The 16,523-nt window shown below is 43.5% G+C and overlaps 1 protein-coding gene across 4 annotated transcripts in view; it reads right to left on the bottom strand.

Moving 5' to 3' along the window:
* LOC139020157 (testis-specific gene 10 protein-like) overlaps positions 1–16,523 on the bottom strand; it is a 241,863-nt gene that overhangs the window by 153,431 nt on the left and 71,909 nt on the right. For all 4 annotated transcript variants that reach the window (XM_070429872.1, XM_070429873.1, XM_070429875.1 and 1 more), the window contains 3 exons: positions 8,910–9,112; positions 6,992–7,096; positions 6,664–6,813 (listed from right to left, as the gene is read on the bottom strand). In XM_070429872.1, coding sequence (XP_070285973.1) covers positions 6,664–6,813; positions 6,992–7,096; positions 8,910–9,112 — 458 coding nt within the window. The remainder of the gene's footprint in view (positions 1–6,663; positions 6,814–6,991; positions 7,097–8,909; positions 9,113–16,523) is intronic.

The following is a 16,523-nucleotide window of genomic DNA, read 5'->3' as shown; positions in this document are numbered from 1 at the left end:
CTGCCCCCCTGCCAGCCTTATTGCCCCTAACTGCCCCCCCCCACCGGCCTGGTTGCCCCCAACTGCCCCCCCCCCCCGCTGGCCTTATTGCCCCCAACTGCCCCCTCCTGCTGGCCTGGTCGCCCCCCAACTTCCCCCCCTGCTGGCCTGGTCACCCCCAACTTCCCCCCTCTGCCATCCTGATTGCCCCTCACTGCCCACCCCCCCTGCCGGCCTGGTCACCCCACGTAGCCTGTTTGGTCATCTGTTCAGTTGTTTTGGATGTGACGGCCCCTGGCTCTTTATATATATAGATAAAAAGTAAAATAAAACAAAATTGGTACACCCACACAATGGAATATCATTCAGCAGTTAAAAGAAATATGCAACAACATCTGAAGCACCTGAAAACCTGAGGAAATCTCAAATATGTTATGCTGAGTGAAAGTCAGCCATTAGAGGCTACATATGATAAGATTTCATTTATATGACAGCCTGAAAAAGGCAAAGGGACAAGAAACAGACCAGTGGTTGGAGGAAAGCAAATTAAGTAAATTTATTGTCTAAATAATAGGTGGCCATCAAAGGATACCATTTAAAACTAACAGCAAAAGTTAAGTAAGAAGATTCAAGATGACAGCAGAGTAGGTGGAATTTACACTCACCTCCTCCAAGGACAGAACTGGAATTGCAACTAAATATAGAACAACCTGAATAGTCAAGTAAAGACTAGCTGAACAGAAGTCTTATAACCAAAGATTAATAGAAGAAGCCACATCAAAAATGGTAAGAAGGGCAGAGCCACGAAAAAGGCCAGCCTGCACCCACAGGTGGCAGTTGAGGTTCTGGAGGGATATCTCAATTGCAGGGGGTTCCCCATGAGAAGCATGGGGTCTCAAGCCCTCACCTAGCTCCCTGGCCCAGAGCACCAGAACTGGGAAGAAGAGCCCACATAAAATCTAGCTGTGAAAACCAGCAGGGATTCTGTCCTGCATGGAGAGGTAGGGGTCCTCTAAGAACCAGACATCCTCTTAGAGCACCAATGCACAAAATCTTATTCACAGCCAGTCACCCTGTATTCCAGCAGAGAGAGGGAAGAGCAGACTAGAGGCCTGTGAGGAGCGATGGGTTTATAACTTTGGGAGAGAGCCAAAGGGGCAGCCGCCAGGATCCCTGTGCTGAGTCCCATTCTCAAACTGCAGACGCTATCTTTCTTGGGTGGAGCACCCCCTTCCTTATGGCATCAGCCTGAGGGAATACAAAAGCCCTATCCTCTCAATTCCCTATTGCCACACCCTGCAGAGCTCATGGAGTCAGCTGACTGGGCCATGGTACAGAGGTCCCAGCAGACTCAGGGGTATCCTTGACTGAGTTATGTGGCTTTGGGATGGAGTCAATCCCCCACTTTCCTGTGAACTTGATGGGTGCCTTCCCATCAAGGGAGATACACTAGACCAGCCGTGGGCAAACTACAGCCCGTGGGCCGGATCCGGCTCGTTTGAAATGAATAAAACTAAAAAAAAAAGACCGTACCCTTTTATGTAATGATGTTTACTTTGAATTTATATTAGTTCACACAAACACTCCATCCATGCTTTTGTTCCGGCCCTCCGGTCCAGTTTAAGAACCCATTGTGGCCCTTGAGTCAAAAAGTTTGCCCACCCCTGGGCTAGGATGAGGTCCATTTTTCTTGCATGGAGCCCTCCCTTCAACTGGCCAAATGCTGGTCTGTTTAGGCTTGAAAAACTCTGCTGGCCTCACCCTACTCACCACTCACTGAGACTCTGCCCCACTACAAAGGTCTGCAGGAACCTGCAGGTGGTAGCTAGACTTTGTATATCCCGGGACTTTTGCTGATGGTCTCTGACCCAGCACTGGTAAGAGTTTGAACTTGTATCAATCTGATGAACACCACTTTCCCTACATGGTGACTCACTGACAACCTACCGCATGCAATTCAAGTACTATAAGAGGCTATTCCAGTGACTGAAGGCAGTCAGCAGGTGGAGGCCGGCAAAGGAAGAACTGCAGATGCCTTGCAACTTTTGCTGACATGTCCCCAGGCTTGGTGCTAGTGGAAGCTGGCTTTGGTGTGCAGCTTGGTCTTCCACACACACCAAGGCCCAGCAGAGGCAGCTACAAACTATGAATAACTTGGTAGCTCCCAACAAGTAGCTCTGAGCCAGTCACAGTGACATTGACCTGCACCAGAGTCTCTCCCAAAATGCCCCAGAACAAACACACCCAGTGGCCAGCTTCAGACAACATCAAAGCAGGACCCAATTAACTGCACAAGTGGCATATCCAAAGGGAGATCTTGGCAGGCACCAGACCCTGCTGAGGCGAATTCTACTTTATGTGGTCAGCACCTGCATAGCACCTCATACTCTGTGATCAGGAACAATCCTCATAGTCAGCCATCCTGGGTGTCAAACTCATTAATGAACAGTCCAATAGCAAGCTCAAGACTCAAACACAACAGGAAGGCTCACAAAACACACACAAGGGACATTACTAGAGCACCCAGCTCAGAAGAGGAAAGAGACTGGACCACTGGGTCCCACAGGACACCTACTACATAAGTTCACCCTACCAAGACTGGGACATATAGATTTACCTAATACATAGAAACAAACACAGGGAGATGGACAAAATAGTGATACAAAGAAACATGCCCCAAGTAAAAAAAACAACAACAAAAAACAAACAAACCAGGAGATATCTCCAGAAAAAGAGCTAAATAAAATGAGGGCAAGCAATTTGAGTTAAAAAAAAAATGTTTACAAAGATGCTAAAGGAACTAGTGAGAACTTCAACAAAGAGATAGCAAGCATAAAAATATATACAGAAACCATAAAGAAGAACCAGTCAAAAAGGAAGTACATAGTATCAGAAATGAAGAATATACTAGAACAGTGATGGTGAACCTATGACACGCATGTCAGAGGTTACATGCGAACTCATTTTTTTGGTTGATTTTTCTTTGTTAAATGGCATTTAAATATATAAAATAAATATCAAAAATATAAATCTTTGTTTTACTATGGATGCAAATATCAAAAAAAAATTTTTTTTTAATATATTTTATTGATTTTTTACAGAGAGGAAGAGAGAGGGATAGAGAGTTAGAAACATTGATTAGAGAGAAACATCGACCAGCTGCCTCCTGCACATCTCCTACTGGGGGTGTGCCCGCAACCAACGTACATGCCCTTGACCGGAATCAAACCCGGGACCTTTCAGTCCGCAGGCCGACGCTCTATCCACTGAGCCAAACCGGTTTCGGCTATCAAAAAATTTTTATATGTGACACGGCACCAGAGCTAAGTTAGGGTTTTTCAAAATGCTGACATGCCAAGCTCAAAAGGTTCGTCATCACTGTACTAGAAGGAACAAACAGTAGGTTGGATGAAGTAGACTCTGATTCAGAAATTTAGAAGACAAGGTAGTAAAAAACTCAATTAGAGCAGCAAAGGAAAAAAATTCTAATACGAGGATAGTTTAAGGGACATTTGGGACAACATGAAGCATAACAACATCTGCATCATAGAGGTACCAGAAAGAGAGAGAGAGAGAGAGAGAGAGAGAGAGAGAGAGAGATGTATTGAGAATCTATTTGAAGAAATAATGGCTGAAAATTTCCCTAACGTGGTGAAGGAAATAACATAAGTCCAGGAAGCACAGAGAGTCCCAAACAAGATGTACCTAAAGAGGCCCATATCAAGACACATCATAGTTAAAATGCAAAGGTTAAAGATAAGGAGAAAATCTGAAAGGCAGCAAGAGAAAAGCAGTTAGCTACATACAAGGAAGCTCCCATAAGACTGTCAGCTGATTTCTCAACAGACACATTTCAGGCCAGAAGGGATTGGCATCAAATATTCAAAATAATGAAAAGCAAAGACCTATACCCAAGACTACTTTACCCAGCAAGGTTATCATTTAAAATTGAAGGAGAAAGAGTTTTAAAGACAAGAAAAAGCGAAAGGAGTTGATTACCAATAAACCAGTATTATAAGAAATGTTAAAGGGTTTTCTTAAAGGTGAAGAAAAAGAAAGAGAATGAGAAGGAAGAAGAAGAAGGAGGAGGCAGAGGAGGAGGAGGAGGAGGAGGAGGAGGAGGAGGAGGGGGAAGAGGAGGAGGAAGAGGAGATTACAGAGAATGAAATGGCAATAAATTTGTAAGTATCAATAAATCACTTTAAATATAAGTGGCTTAAATACTCCAATCAAAATACATAGGGTAGTTGAAAACTACCTTGATATTTACAGAATATTTCATCCCAGAACAGCAGAATATACATTCTCCTCAAGTACACATGAAATATTCTCAAAGATAGCCTACCTCAAGAAACAAGAACAATCTCAAACAAACAATCTAACCATCCACTTAAAGGAATTAGAAAAGAAGCAACAAAAGAAGCCCAGAATAAATTGAAGGAAGGAAATAATAAAGATCATGGTGGATATAAATGACATAGAAACTAAAAGAACAATACAAAAGATCAATGAAACCAAGAACTGGTTCTTTGACACAATAAAAAAGATTGACAGACCTTTAACCAGAGTGAACATGAAAAAAAGAGGATGCAATAAAAAAATCAGAAATGAAAGAGGAGAAGTAACAATTACAAAAGATTATAGGAAAATAATATGAACAACTATATGCCAACAATTGAACAACAAATTGAAATGGATAAATTCCTAGGAAATACAGTCTTCCAAAATTGAATCAGGAGAATCAGAAAACCTGAATAGATTATTACAACTAATAAAATTGAAGCAGCAATGAAAAAACTCCCAACAAACAAAAGCCCTGGTAAAATTCATAGGTGAATTTTACCAAACATTTAAAGAAGAACTAACACCTATCCTTCTTCAAACTATTTTAAAAAATTCAAGAGGAGAGAAGACTTCCAAGCACTTTTTAAGAGACCCACATTATCCTAATTCTAAAACCAGATAAAGACACTACAAAGAAATAAAACTATAGATCAATATCCCTGATGAACATAGATGCTAAAAATCTCAACAAAATATTAGCAAACTAAATCCAGCAATACATTAAAGAGATCATGCACCATGATCCAGTAAGATTATTCCAGGATGATGGTTGGTACAATATTTGCAAATCAATAAATGTGATATACTACATAAACAAAATGAAGAATAAAAATCATGTGGTTATATCAATACATGCAGAAAAAAACATTTGATAAAACCCAGAACCCATTTATGATAAAAACTCTCAGCAATGTGGTAATAGAGATATCATACCACAACATAATAAAGGCCACATATGACAAAACCATACCCAACATATTCAATGGGCAAAAACTAAAAGCATTTTCCTTCATATCAAGAACAAGACACGATGTCTGCTCTCACCACTCACATTCAACATAAGTTCTAGCCACAGGGATCATACAGGATGAAGAAATAAAAGGCATCCATCCAAATAGGATAGAAGAAAGTAAAACTTTTTACTTTCAATTGTTTGCAGATAACATGGTATTGTACATAGAAAACCCTAAACACTCCATCAAATAATTACTTGATATAATAAATGAATTTGGCAAAGTCGCAGGAAATCAGCCCGCATTCTTATACCCCAATAATGAACTCTCAGGAAGAGAAATTAGAAATAATCCCATTTACTGTTACAACAAAAAACATAATAACCTGTACTTTGAAAACTATAGTACATTGAAGAAAGAAATTGAGTGAAAGCATTTACTGTGTTCATGGATTGGAAAAATTAACATTATTAAAATGTCCATACTACCCAAAGCAATCTATAGATTCAACTAAATTCCTATTAAAATACCAATGGCATATTTTAAAGATCCAGAAAAAATATTCTAAAACTTTATATGGAACAAAGCAGACCCCAAAATAGCCTCAGAAATCTTGAGAAAGAACAAAGTTGGAGATATCACAATACTTGATATCAAACTATACTACAATGCCATTGTAATTTTTTTAAAAAGCCTTGTTCTGGTAAAGAACAGGCATATAGATCAATAGAACAAAACAGACAGCCCAGAAATCAATCCATGTCTCTGTGGTCAATTAATATTTGACAAAGGAGGCAAAAGCATAAGATGGAGTAAAGACAGTCTCTTCAATAAATGGTGTTGAGAAAATTAGACAGATACATGCAAAAAAAAAAATTTAAACTAGACCCCAACTTACACCATACACAAGAGTGAACTCAAATGGATAAAAGACTTAAATGTAAGGCACGAAACCATAAAAATCCTAGAAGAAAATATAGGCAGTAAAATTTCAGATATGCCAAGGTTGTGGGTTTGATCCACAATGAATACATAAATAAGTAGAACAACAAATTGTTGTCTCTCTCTCTGTGTGTGTGTCACTCTCTCTCTCCCTACCTTTCTCTCTAAAAATTCAATAAAAATTTAATACAAATGGATGTAGAAATAAAAAGAAAACCAGATTTTAAAAATAAAATTTATGTAAACAGATAAAATAGAAATCTTTCACTTTGGAATATTTATATAAAACTAATAGTCAAAATACTTTCTTTTTATGTGAACATAACTAATCATGTATCAATAGCACTATTCCTGACAGACTGTTACTGAGTTTCCTTACATCCTCAAATAGTCACTGTATATATTGCTATATGGTCCCCAGAGAATGGACCCTTAAATCACTCACTCTTCTAGAGATCGATCCAGGCCTCGGTCAGGAGATCGGTGGTGAGCACGTTCCGGTGAATGACATTTTATATTTGGCTTTATTGTAGAATTCAAATAATAAGCATTACTTGAGTAGTTCTGGCGGCGAAGTTCTTGCACAGCCCTCTCCCTAATGCAAAAAAGTTTAAAACAGAACTTCTTAAACTTTATATCCAGTGACATTATTAATCCAGTAAAACTGAAGTTTAATTTACACTTTAAAACCTAGCCATCATTGAATAACCAGAATCTGTTGTTATCTAAGAAAGAATGCTCCCAGCCTAAATACTGGCTAGAGACCAACTTACCTTTCAAAGCGCTCGGTCCCTAGCTGTCTTTTGGTGATGTCTAAATCAGCTTCCAGTTGCGTGACGACATTCCTGAACTGGGCCACATCTCTACTCTGGATGGCCCTGTGTAAAAGAATGTAAGAGAGAGAGTTGATTAGACTTTTAAAAGTCTAGACCTTCTGAACCATGTTGGCAATGTTCTCAGCTGGATCCAAGCCAAACTGTGATCTTTATGGACGTATATGCCAATTTTAGGTGTAGTAAATGTACAGGTAGCCTACTTGAAAAGTTTAAGGTGTGCCAATCACACTCAATTAGTTCAACTTTCTCTGTGTCAGTTTCCTTGTGTTTACATGGAGTAATATTATCTCTTATCTATCTCTATTATCTATATATAGCACATTATTTTTATAGAAGTACTTTAAAGTATTGTACTCTTGAGTAATGGTATAACCAAATAATCAAAACTGGAATTCACTAGCACCATGATTCACATGGTCTTTTATATATTAGATCAACCAAGTGCTTTATGTACACTCAGAATTAAATCTGATATTCCCACACACACTGTCCTCCATTTAACAGGCTCTCCTTTAGGGCTAAGCCATGCCACAAACCCCCATAACGCGGCGCACTGTCATCAGGAAGATAACGACGGAGATGAATGCTGCTTGTGCGGAGCGCTCTACCCTCTGCTTGTTCCCAGGACAGCACTCTAGAACACACAAGTTGATCGTGTTTACCAGGGTAAGGGACAGTACTGACCAGCCAGTCTAAAACAGAAGGTAGTCTTTAAGGGTTACATTCTTAAGAGATTTCCACCTCTGGCTTGAGAAAGTGACCTGGCAGAACCGGTTAAAGGTAGCACAACAGCCCAGCTGCAGTGACCAAGAAGGACTCAGTGACAGCTGCCATAACCTGGAAACAGTTTCTGAAGGAACTGGCTTTGGCTTTGCAGGTTGAGCTCAGTCAGGGGCTCCTGTGAGTGGCTGATTCCAGAGACCATGATTCCTGACCCTCCCCAGGCCCCAAGCTCAGAAAGGAGGGCAGAGTTGAGGCTGGATGAAAAAGTGTTATAGAGGAGACAGGTAAGAACAGAGGCTGGGGGTTCCCATGCCTCTGTTTTTGGTGAGAGGTGACCAAGTTTACAATAGAACATTCATTCTCCAGGCAGGCATTTCCACCCTCCCTTCCAGCAGGGTCATGGAATAAGCTGCTAATGGTGCTGGGATGCTGAAAGAAGCAGCCACAATCATGCTCTAAGGCAGCAGTTCTCAACCTGTGGGTCGCGACCCCTTAGGTCACACGGGTTGCCTAAGACCATCCTGCATATCAGATATTTACATTACGATTCATAACAGTAGCAACATTACAGTTATGAAGTAGCAACAAAAATAATTTTATGGTTGGGTCACAACATGAGGAACTGTATTTAAAGGGCCAGAAGGTTGAGAACCACTGCTCTAAGGGAAGTCTTCAGTATTCTGTGAATGCAGGAGTCCTTGCAGGTACCTAGTATGTACAGTTATAGGTACACAAGCAAATACAGTGTGACAAATGGAAAGATTGGGGAGCAATACCAGGTGGGTTCATATATAAAAAAATTCTTCTGGTTTCAGAAGTGTATATTTTTCTAATCTGGTTATAATATTTCCTAAAGACAATATTTTAGACCAGACATCTTATTATACCCAAAGCTCTATTGTAAACAACCAACACAATGGTTGAACTTAAATTTAAATCAATTTAGCTAAACATATAATAGAAACTAGCACTAAATTTTTGGCAAATCACAATATTTCTGGTGCTCAGTTTAATTAATGGCTAATTATGGATGCTTAAATTATATAAATTCCAGCTTTAAAATTCTACTAACCAATAAGGCATCAAAAATTTAAGGAATATGACTTTGTTATTATACTGCTAACAAACTCACATTTTATTTTCTGCCAAACACAGGTGTTCTTTAAGCAGCTGAATTTCAGATTCTTTTTCTTGAAGCGCTATCTGAGACTGATATTCTTTGTCCCGATTGGCCACCAGCAAAGCTTCTAGATTCTGCATGGAGATTCTCTCATTTGTCATCTGACTTCTGAGGAGTTCTATTTCAGAACGAGCAGAATCTAACTCATTCTCCATCTGTACAACAATAGGAAGATATCTATAAGTATTCCCATTCATTTACTCAACTGATAGATTATCAAAGAATCATAAAAATTCTGTATTATGTTATAAACTAACAACCCCTTTTAATTTCTTGATTAGAAATACTATCCTCCTTCTTACCAAATACACTCACACAGAATCACTTTCCCTAACTCTTTGCTAATATCATAAAATTCATTAATAACTAATGAATTATTAATTCCAAACTGCAAACAATTTCCATTTCCAGCGTTGATATTTACTTATATATTTCTGCAAGACTGACACGTGACTACTGCTTTTACTGTATGAGGCGAGTAACTACCTTATGAAATGTCATTGCACTCCATTGTTAAGGAAGATAAGGAGTCATTACACATGCCCTCTCTTGCATAAACCCTTGAAAACCTTCATTTTTTGAAGGTTATCTTGAACCTGAAATACACTGTGTAAGCCAATATTTCTCCAAATGGAAGAAGACCAGACATTACTATTTAGAAAAAAAATTATTTCTAAAATTATCTCATAATACACATTATAATAAATTATATGTGCATTTTATAAAGGTAAATGTGATAAGATAAAACTCTAAGAAAAACAATTCAATAAAAATGAGATTATTGCCCAGCCAGCATGGCTCAGTGATTGAGCATCTACCTATGAACCAGGAGGTTCTATTCCTGGTCAGGGCACATGCCCAGGTTGCAGGCTCGATCCCCAGTGGGGGGCATGCAGGAGGTAGCCGATCAATGAGTCTCTCTCATCATTGATGTTTCTCTCCCTCTCTCCCTCTTCCTTCCTCTCTGAAATCAATAAAAATATATCTTTAACAAATGAGATTATTGGAGGAGTGGTAGGCAGCTGGGGGAAGAACTTCCTAAACTAGATACAATTAAAAAATGATGCCTGACCAAACAAAAACAAACTGATGGTCAATATAAACTTAAAATTTGCCAGAAAAAAACTGAAAGAAAACAAACTCAGTAAATAAAATACAGAGTTAATATCTTAATATAAGGAACTCATACAAATTGATGAGAAATGTGAACAGAAAATTTATAAAATATAGCTATTTGGTAAACATGTGGAAAAATTTACTCTTATGAATAATCAAAGAAATATAAATTAAAACAAGATGCTATTTCGAGTTCGGGGTATCTTCACCTTGACAGTAGCGACCTTTTGGGTTGGATGAGTACGTGGCGTAGGGAGCTGCCTATGCCTCACAGCGTGCTTACAGCACCCCTGACCTCTACTAGAGGCCAGTGGCATCCCCACCCCAGCAGTGACAACCACAAGTGTCTCCAGACATTGCTGGATGTCCACTAGGGGGGACAAAAATCTCTTTCAGTTGAGCCACGGTTCCAGTTTAACAAATTGGTGAATTTCTAAGTGTGTGTTGATTAACATTAAAATGGGCAATTATAATTTCATACACTCTGCTGTCAGGAATACAAAATGGAGTGTCACTTTTTTTGGTAAAAGGTTTATTAGAATATAATTTACACTAGAGGCCCAGTGCACAAAATTCATGCACTCAGGGGAGGGGGGTCCCTCAGTCAGGCCTGAGCTCTTGCAATCCGGGACCCCTCGGGAGATGTCCACCTGCCAGCTTAGGCCCAATCCCCTCAGAGATCAGGCCTAAACTGGCAGGTGGACATCTCGCAGTCTGGGGCTTTCACAGTCCAGGACCCCTAGCTCCTTACTGCCTGTCTGCAACAGAGGTGGGAGAGGCTCCCGCCACTGCCTCTGCGCTTGCCAGCCATGAGCCCGGCTTCTGGCTGAGTGGCACTCCTCCCGTGGGAGTGCACTGACACCAGGGGGCAGCTCCTGCATTGAGCATCTGCCCCCTGGTGGTCAGTGCACAGCATAGTGACCAGTCATTTTGCCATTTGGTTGATTTGCATATTAGGGTTTTATTATATAGGATACCACAAAACTCACCCATTCCAAAGGCACAATTTAATTTTTTTAGTATATTAAAAGAGTTATGAAATACCACAATCTCATAATCTAGTGTTAGAATTTTTCATCATCTGCAAATAAATCCCAGTACCCATTAGAGATTCCCCTGCACCCACTGTCCACCACACCAGCATCTGCCTAAAGCAGTGATGCAGAACCTTTTGAGCTCGGCGTGTCAGCATTTTGAAAAACCCTAATTTAACTCTGGTGCCGTGTCACATATGGAAATTTTTTGATATTTGCAACCATAGTAAAACAAAGATTTATATTTTTGATATTTATTTTATATATTTAAATGCCATTTAACAAAGAAAAATCAAGCAAAAAAATGAGTTCGCGTGTCACCTCTGACACATGTGTCATAGATTCGCCATCACTGGCCTAAAGCAATCCCTAATCTACCGTCTGCTTCTATGATCTGTCTTATTCTGGACATTTCGTGTAAATGGAATAATAAACATGAGTGTGGTCTATTGTGACTGGCTTCCTTCACTTAGCTTAATGTTTTCAAGAATCATCCATGATTTAGCAGCTATCAGTACTTCACTATTAAAAACATTTTTAAAAATATTTTTATTGTTGACAGTGTTACAGATGTCTCTTAATTTCTTCCCTCCTTTATGCCCCTCTTCCCAGTCCCTGCCCCACCCTAGGCCTTCACCACACTATTGTCTGTGTCTATTGGTTATGCATATCCTATATAATCCTATCTAATAAAAGAGAAACATGGTAATTAGCCGTACGGCCGCTACCCTTCCCATTGGCTAATCAGGGAGATATGCAAATTAACTGCCAACCAAGATGGGGGCTGGCAACCAGGCAGCTGACACAAACAGGGAGGCTTGCTTGCTTCAGTGAGGGAGGAAGCCAAGCTTCCCCGTCTGCCTTGCCCACCTTTCAGCTGCACTCTAAGCAACACTGTAACAAATATAGAAGCTAAAGAAAACCGGGGGCTTCAGCCAGCAGGACCGCAACATTGTTTCAAATACAGAAGGTAAACAAAGGCCAGAAACCTGCTTTCAGCAGCGGAGGTCTCATAGCTGGAGCCGAGCCTCAGCGCTAAAGCTGGCCCAGAATTTAAAAAAAAGGAAAAAAGGACAGGTTGGGAGCTTCAGTCACCCGCCAGTCTGAAAACGGCCCTCAGCCCCTCACCCAGGCTGGCCAGGCAGCCCAGTGGGGACCCCCACCCTAAAGGGGGCGTGACCAGATGCAAACAGCCATCATCCCCTCACCCAGGCTGGCCAGGCACCCAAGCAGGACCCCCACCCTGAAGAGGGTGTGACCAGATGCAAACAGCCATCATCCCCTCACCCAGGCTGGCCAGGCACCCAAGCGGGACCCCCACCCTGATCCAGGACACCCTTCAGGGAAAACCAGCTGGCCCCCACCCGTGCACCAGGCTTCTATCCTATATAGTAAAAGGGTAATATGCCTCCCAGCACCGGGATCAGTGGAGCAGCGAGGCCTCCTGGCACTGGGATCAGCGTGACAGGGGGCAGCAACCAAACCCCCTGATCGCCCTGCGGCTCTGTGTGTGACAGGGGGCAGGGCCACAACCTCCCTATCCGCCCTGCTCTGTTCGTGACAGGGGGGAGCTCCTCAACCCCCTGATTGGCCCTGCTCTGTGCCTGATAGGAGGGAGCTCCCCAACCCCCTGATCGCCCTGCGGCTCTGTGTGTGACAGGGTGCGGCGCCCAAACCCCTGATCGGCCCTGCTCTGTGGGTGACAGGGGGGAGCTCCCCAACCCCCTGATCCGCCCTGCTCTGTGAGTGACAGGGGGCAGCGCCCCAACCCCCTGATGGGCTCTGCTCTGTGTGTGACAGGGGGGAGCTCCCCAACACCCTGATGGGCCCTGCTCTGTGTGTGACAGGGGGAGCTCCTCAACCCCTTGATCGGCCCTGCTCTGTGTGTAACAGGGTACGAAGCCCCAACCCCACTGATGGGCCCTGCTCTGTGAGTGACAGGGGGCAGCGCCCCAACCCCCTGATGGGCCCTGCTCTGTGCATGATAGGGGGTGGCGCCGCAACCTCCCTATCGACCCTGCCTTGAGTGTGACAGGGGGCGGTGCCCCAACCCCCCAATCGGCCCTACCCTGAGCGTGACTAGGGGTGGCATCGCAACCTCCTGATCCGCCCTGCTCTGTGCATGACAGAGAGCGGCACCCCAACTCCCCAATCAGCCCTGCTCTGAGCCCGACCAGGGGCTGCACCTAGGGATTGGGCCTGCCCTCTGCCACCCGGGAGCAGGCCTAAGCCAGCAGGTCATTATCTCCTGAGCGGTCCCAGACTGTGAGAGGGCACAGGCCGGGCTGAGAGACCCCCTCTCCCCCCCGAGTGCACAAATTTTTGTGTACCGGGCCTCTAGTCCTATATAATAAAAGCCTAATATGCTAAGTGTCCGGTCATCCGTTCAACCAATCGAAGTGTAATATGCTAATGATATGCTAAGGCCGCTCAACTGCTTGCTATGACGTGCACTGACCACCAGGAGGCAGATGCTCTGATTGGTAGGTTAGCTTGCTGCTAGGGTCCAGCCAATCAGGACTGAGCGAGTTGGACTGGACACGCCCTGAAGCCCTCCCATGGTCCCTCCCTGGCTAGCCAACCTCCCATGTCCCTCTCCAGCCCCAATCATGCACCAGTGGGGTCCCTTGGCCTGGCCTGAGCCTTCTCACAATCTGGGACCCCTTAGGGCATGCCAGAGAGTGGGTTTTGGCCCAATCCCACAGGCCAGGCCGTAGGACCCCACTGGTCCACAAATTCGTGCACTGAGCCTCTAGTATGTATGTAAATTCTTTGGTTAATCTCTTCCTGTCTCCTCCCACCCCCTGTTCCCTCTGAGATGTCAGTCTGTTCCATGTCTCAATACCTCTGGACCTATTTTGTTAGTCAGTCTATTATGTTCATTAGATTCCATTTATAAGTGAGATCATGTGATATTTGTCTTTTTTTAAGTGGCTTGTTTCACTCAGCATAATATTTTCCAGATCCATCCATGCTGTCACATGGATAAGAAATCTTTTTTTTTCAGGTGCATAGTACTTCACTGTGTAAATGTACCAAAGCTTTTTATCCACTCATCTACTGATGGGCACGTGGGCTCTTTCCAGATTTAGCTATTACAAATGTGCTGTTATGTCTATAGAGGTGCATATATCCTTTCTGATTGGTGTTTTGGTCTTCTTAAGAATCAACAAACAACAAATGCTGGCAAGGATGTGAAGAAAAGGGAACCCTACTAGGGTAATGCAGACTGGTGCAGCCACTATGAAATTTACTCAAAAAACTTAAAATGGAACTACAGGCCCTTGCCGGCATTGCGCAGTGGTTAGAACATTGGCCTACACATCAGAGGGTCTCAGGTTTGATTCCCAATCAAGGACACATACCTGGTTTTCAGGTTTGGTCCCTGGCCCTGATCAGGCACATGCAGGAGGCAACCAATCGATAGCTCTCTCTCACATTGATATTTCTCTCTCCTCTGTCTCTTTTTCTCTCTTGCCCTACCCTCTCCCTTCCACTTTCTCTAAAAATCAATGGAAAAAATAACCTTGGGTGAGGATTAAAAAAACCAAACAAACAAAAAAAGGAACTACCTTTTGGCCCAGTGATCCCACTTCTAGGAGTACTTTATTATTTTTAATGCCAAACAATATTCCCTTGCATAGATGTCCGGACATTTGAGTTATTTACACTTTCTAGCTATCTACACTAATAAAAGAGAAACATGGTAATTAGCGTACGACCGCTACCCTTCCCATTGGCTAATCAGCATATCCTTATGCAAATTAACTCTCAGCCAAGATGGCGGCCGGCAGCCAGGCAGCTGGAAGTGAACATGAGGCTTGCTTGCTCTAGTGACTGCAGACTGCAACGTTCCCCGCCTGCCTTGCCGGCCTCTGAGCTACAACACTAAGAAACTATGTTGCAAAACAAAACCCCAGAAACCAGCTTTCAGCCAGCCGGGATCTCAGAGCTAGAGTTATACATTGTTTCGATTATAGCAGCGGAAGCCTCAGAGCTAGAGCCAGAGCTAAAGCTGGCCCAGAATAAAAAAAAAAAAAAAGAAAGAAAACAAGGAGTGGTTGGGAGCTTCAGTCAATTGCCAGGCTGAAAGCAGCCCTCAGCCCCTCACCCAGACTGGCCAGGCACCCCAGTGGGGACCCCCACCCTGATCCAGGACACCCTTCAGGGCAAACCAGCCGGCCCCCAGGCCTCTATCCTATATAGTAAAAGGGTAATATGCCTCCCAGCACCGGGATCAGCGGAGCCGCGAGGCCTCCTGGCACCTGATCAGCGTGACAGGGGGCAGCGCCCAAACCCCTTGATTGCCCTGTGGCTCTGTGTGTGACAGGGGGTGGGGCCACAACCTCCCTATCCGCCCTGCTCTGTTCATGAAAGGGGAAGGCACCCCAACCCCCTGATCAGCCCTGCTCTGTGCCTGATAGGGGGGAGCTCCCCAATCCCCTGATCGCCCTGCGGCTCTGTGTGTGACAGGGTGCGGCGTCCCAACCCCCTGATCGGCCCTGCTCTGTGTGTGACAGGGTAGAGTCATAACCTCCCCATCAGCCCTGCCCTGAGTGTGACAGTGGCGGTGCCCCAACCCCCTGATCTGCCCTGCTCTGTGGGTGACAGGGGGTGGCGCTGCTACCTCCCCATCGACCCTGCCTTGAGTGTGACAGGGGGCGGTGCCCCAACCCCCCAATCGGCCCCACCCTGAGCGTGACTGAGGGTGGCATCACAACCTCCCAATCTGCCCTGCTCTGTGCATGACAGGGGGCAGCACCCTAACTCCCCAATCAGCCCTGCTCTGAGCCCGACCAGGGGCTGCACCTAGGGATTGGGCCTGCCCTCTGCCACCTAGGAGCAGGCCTAAGCCAGCAGGTCGTTATCTCCTGAGGGGTCTCAGACTGCGAGAGGGCACAGGCCGGGCTGAGGGACCCCCCCCCCCCCCAAGTGCACAAATTTTTGTGCACCGGGCCTCTAGATATAAATAATGTTGCTAAGAACATCTGTGCACAAGTTTTTGTATGGACCAATGTTTTCATTCCTCTTCAACAGATAAGAGTGGAATTTTTTTAGCTTTAAGGTAATTCTATTTTTAACATTTTGAAGAATTGCCAAAATGTTTTCAAAGTGGCCTCGCTATCTTACATTCCCACCAGCAATGTATGAGGGTTCCAAATTCTCTACATCTTCGCCAACACTTGTCACTGTCTGCTGTTTTTTTAGTTGTTGCCATACTAGTGCTTGTGAAATGGTATAATTTTTATTTTCATTTCTCTGTTTGCTAATAATGTTGAGCATCTTTACAAGTACTTATTTGCCATTTATGTATCTTCTATAGAGAAATATCTCAAGATCTTTTGCCCTTTTTTCAGTTGGGATCTTATTAAGCTGTGAAATTCTTTATACATATCCTAAATGCAATTCCCTTATA

Source organism: Myotis yumanensis, unplaced genomic scaffold (assembly GCF_028538775.1).
Source record: "Myotis yumanensis isolate MYYU_CA2020_CCGP unplaced genomic scaffold, mMyoYum1.0.hap1 SCAF_11, whole genome shotgun sequence".
Taxonomy (NCBI): Eukaryota; Metazoa; Chordata; class Mammalia; order Chiroptera; family Vespertilionidae; genus Myotis; species Myotis yumanensis.
This window is presented reverse-complemented; position numbering and strand designations above follow the sequence as displayed.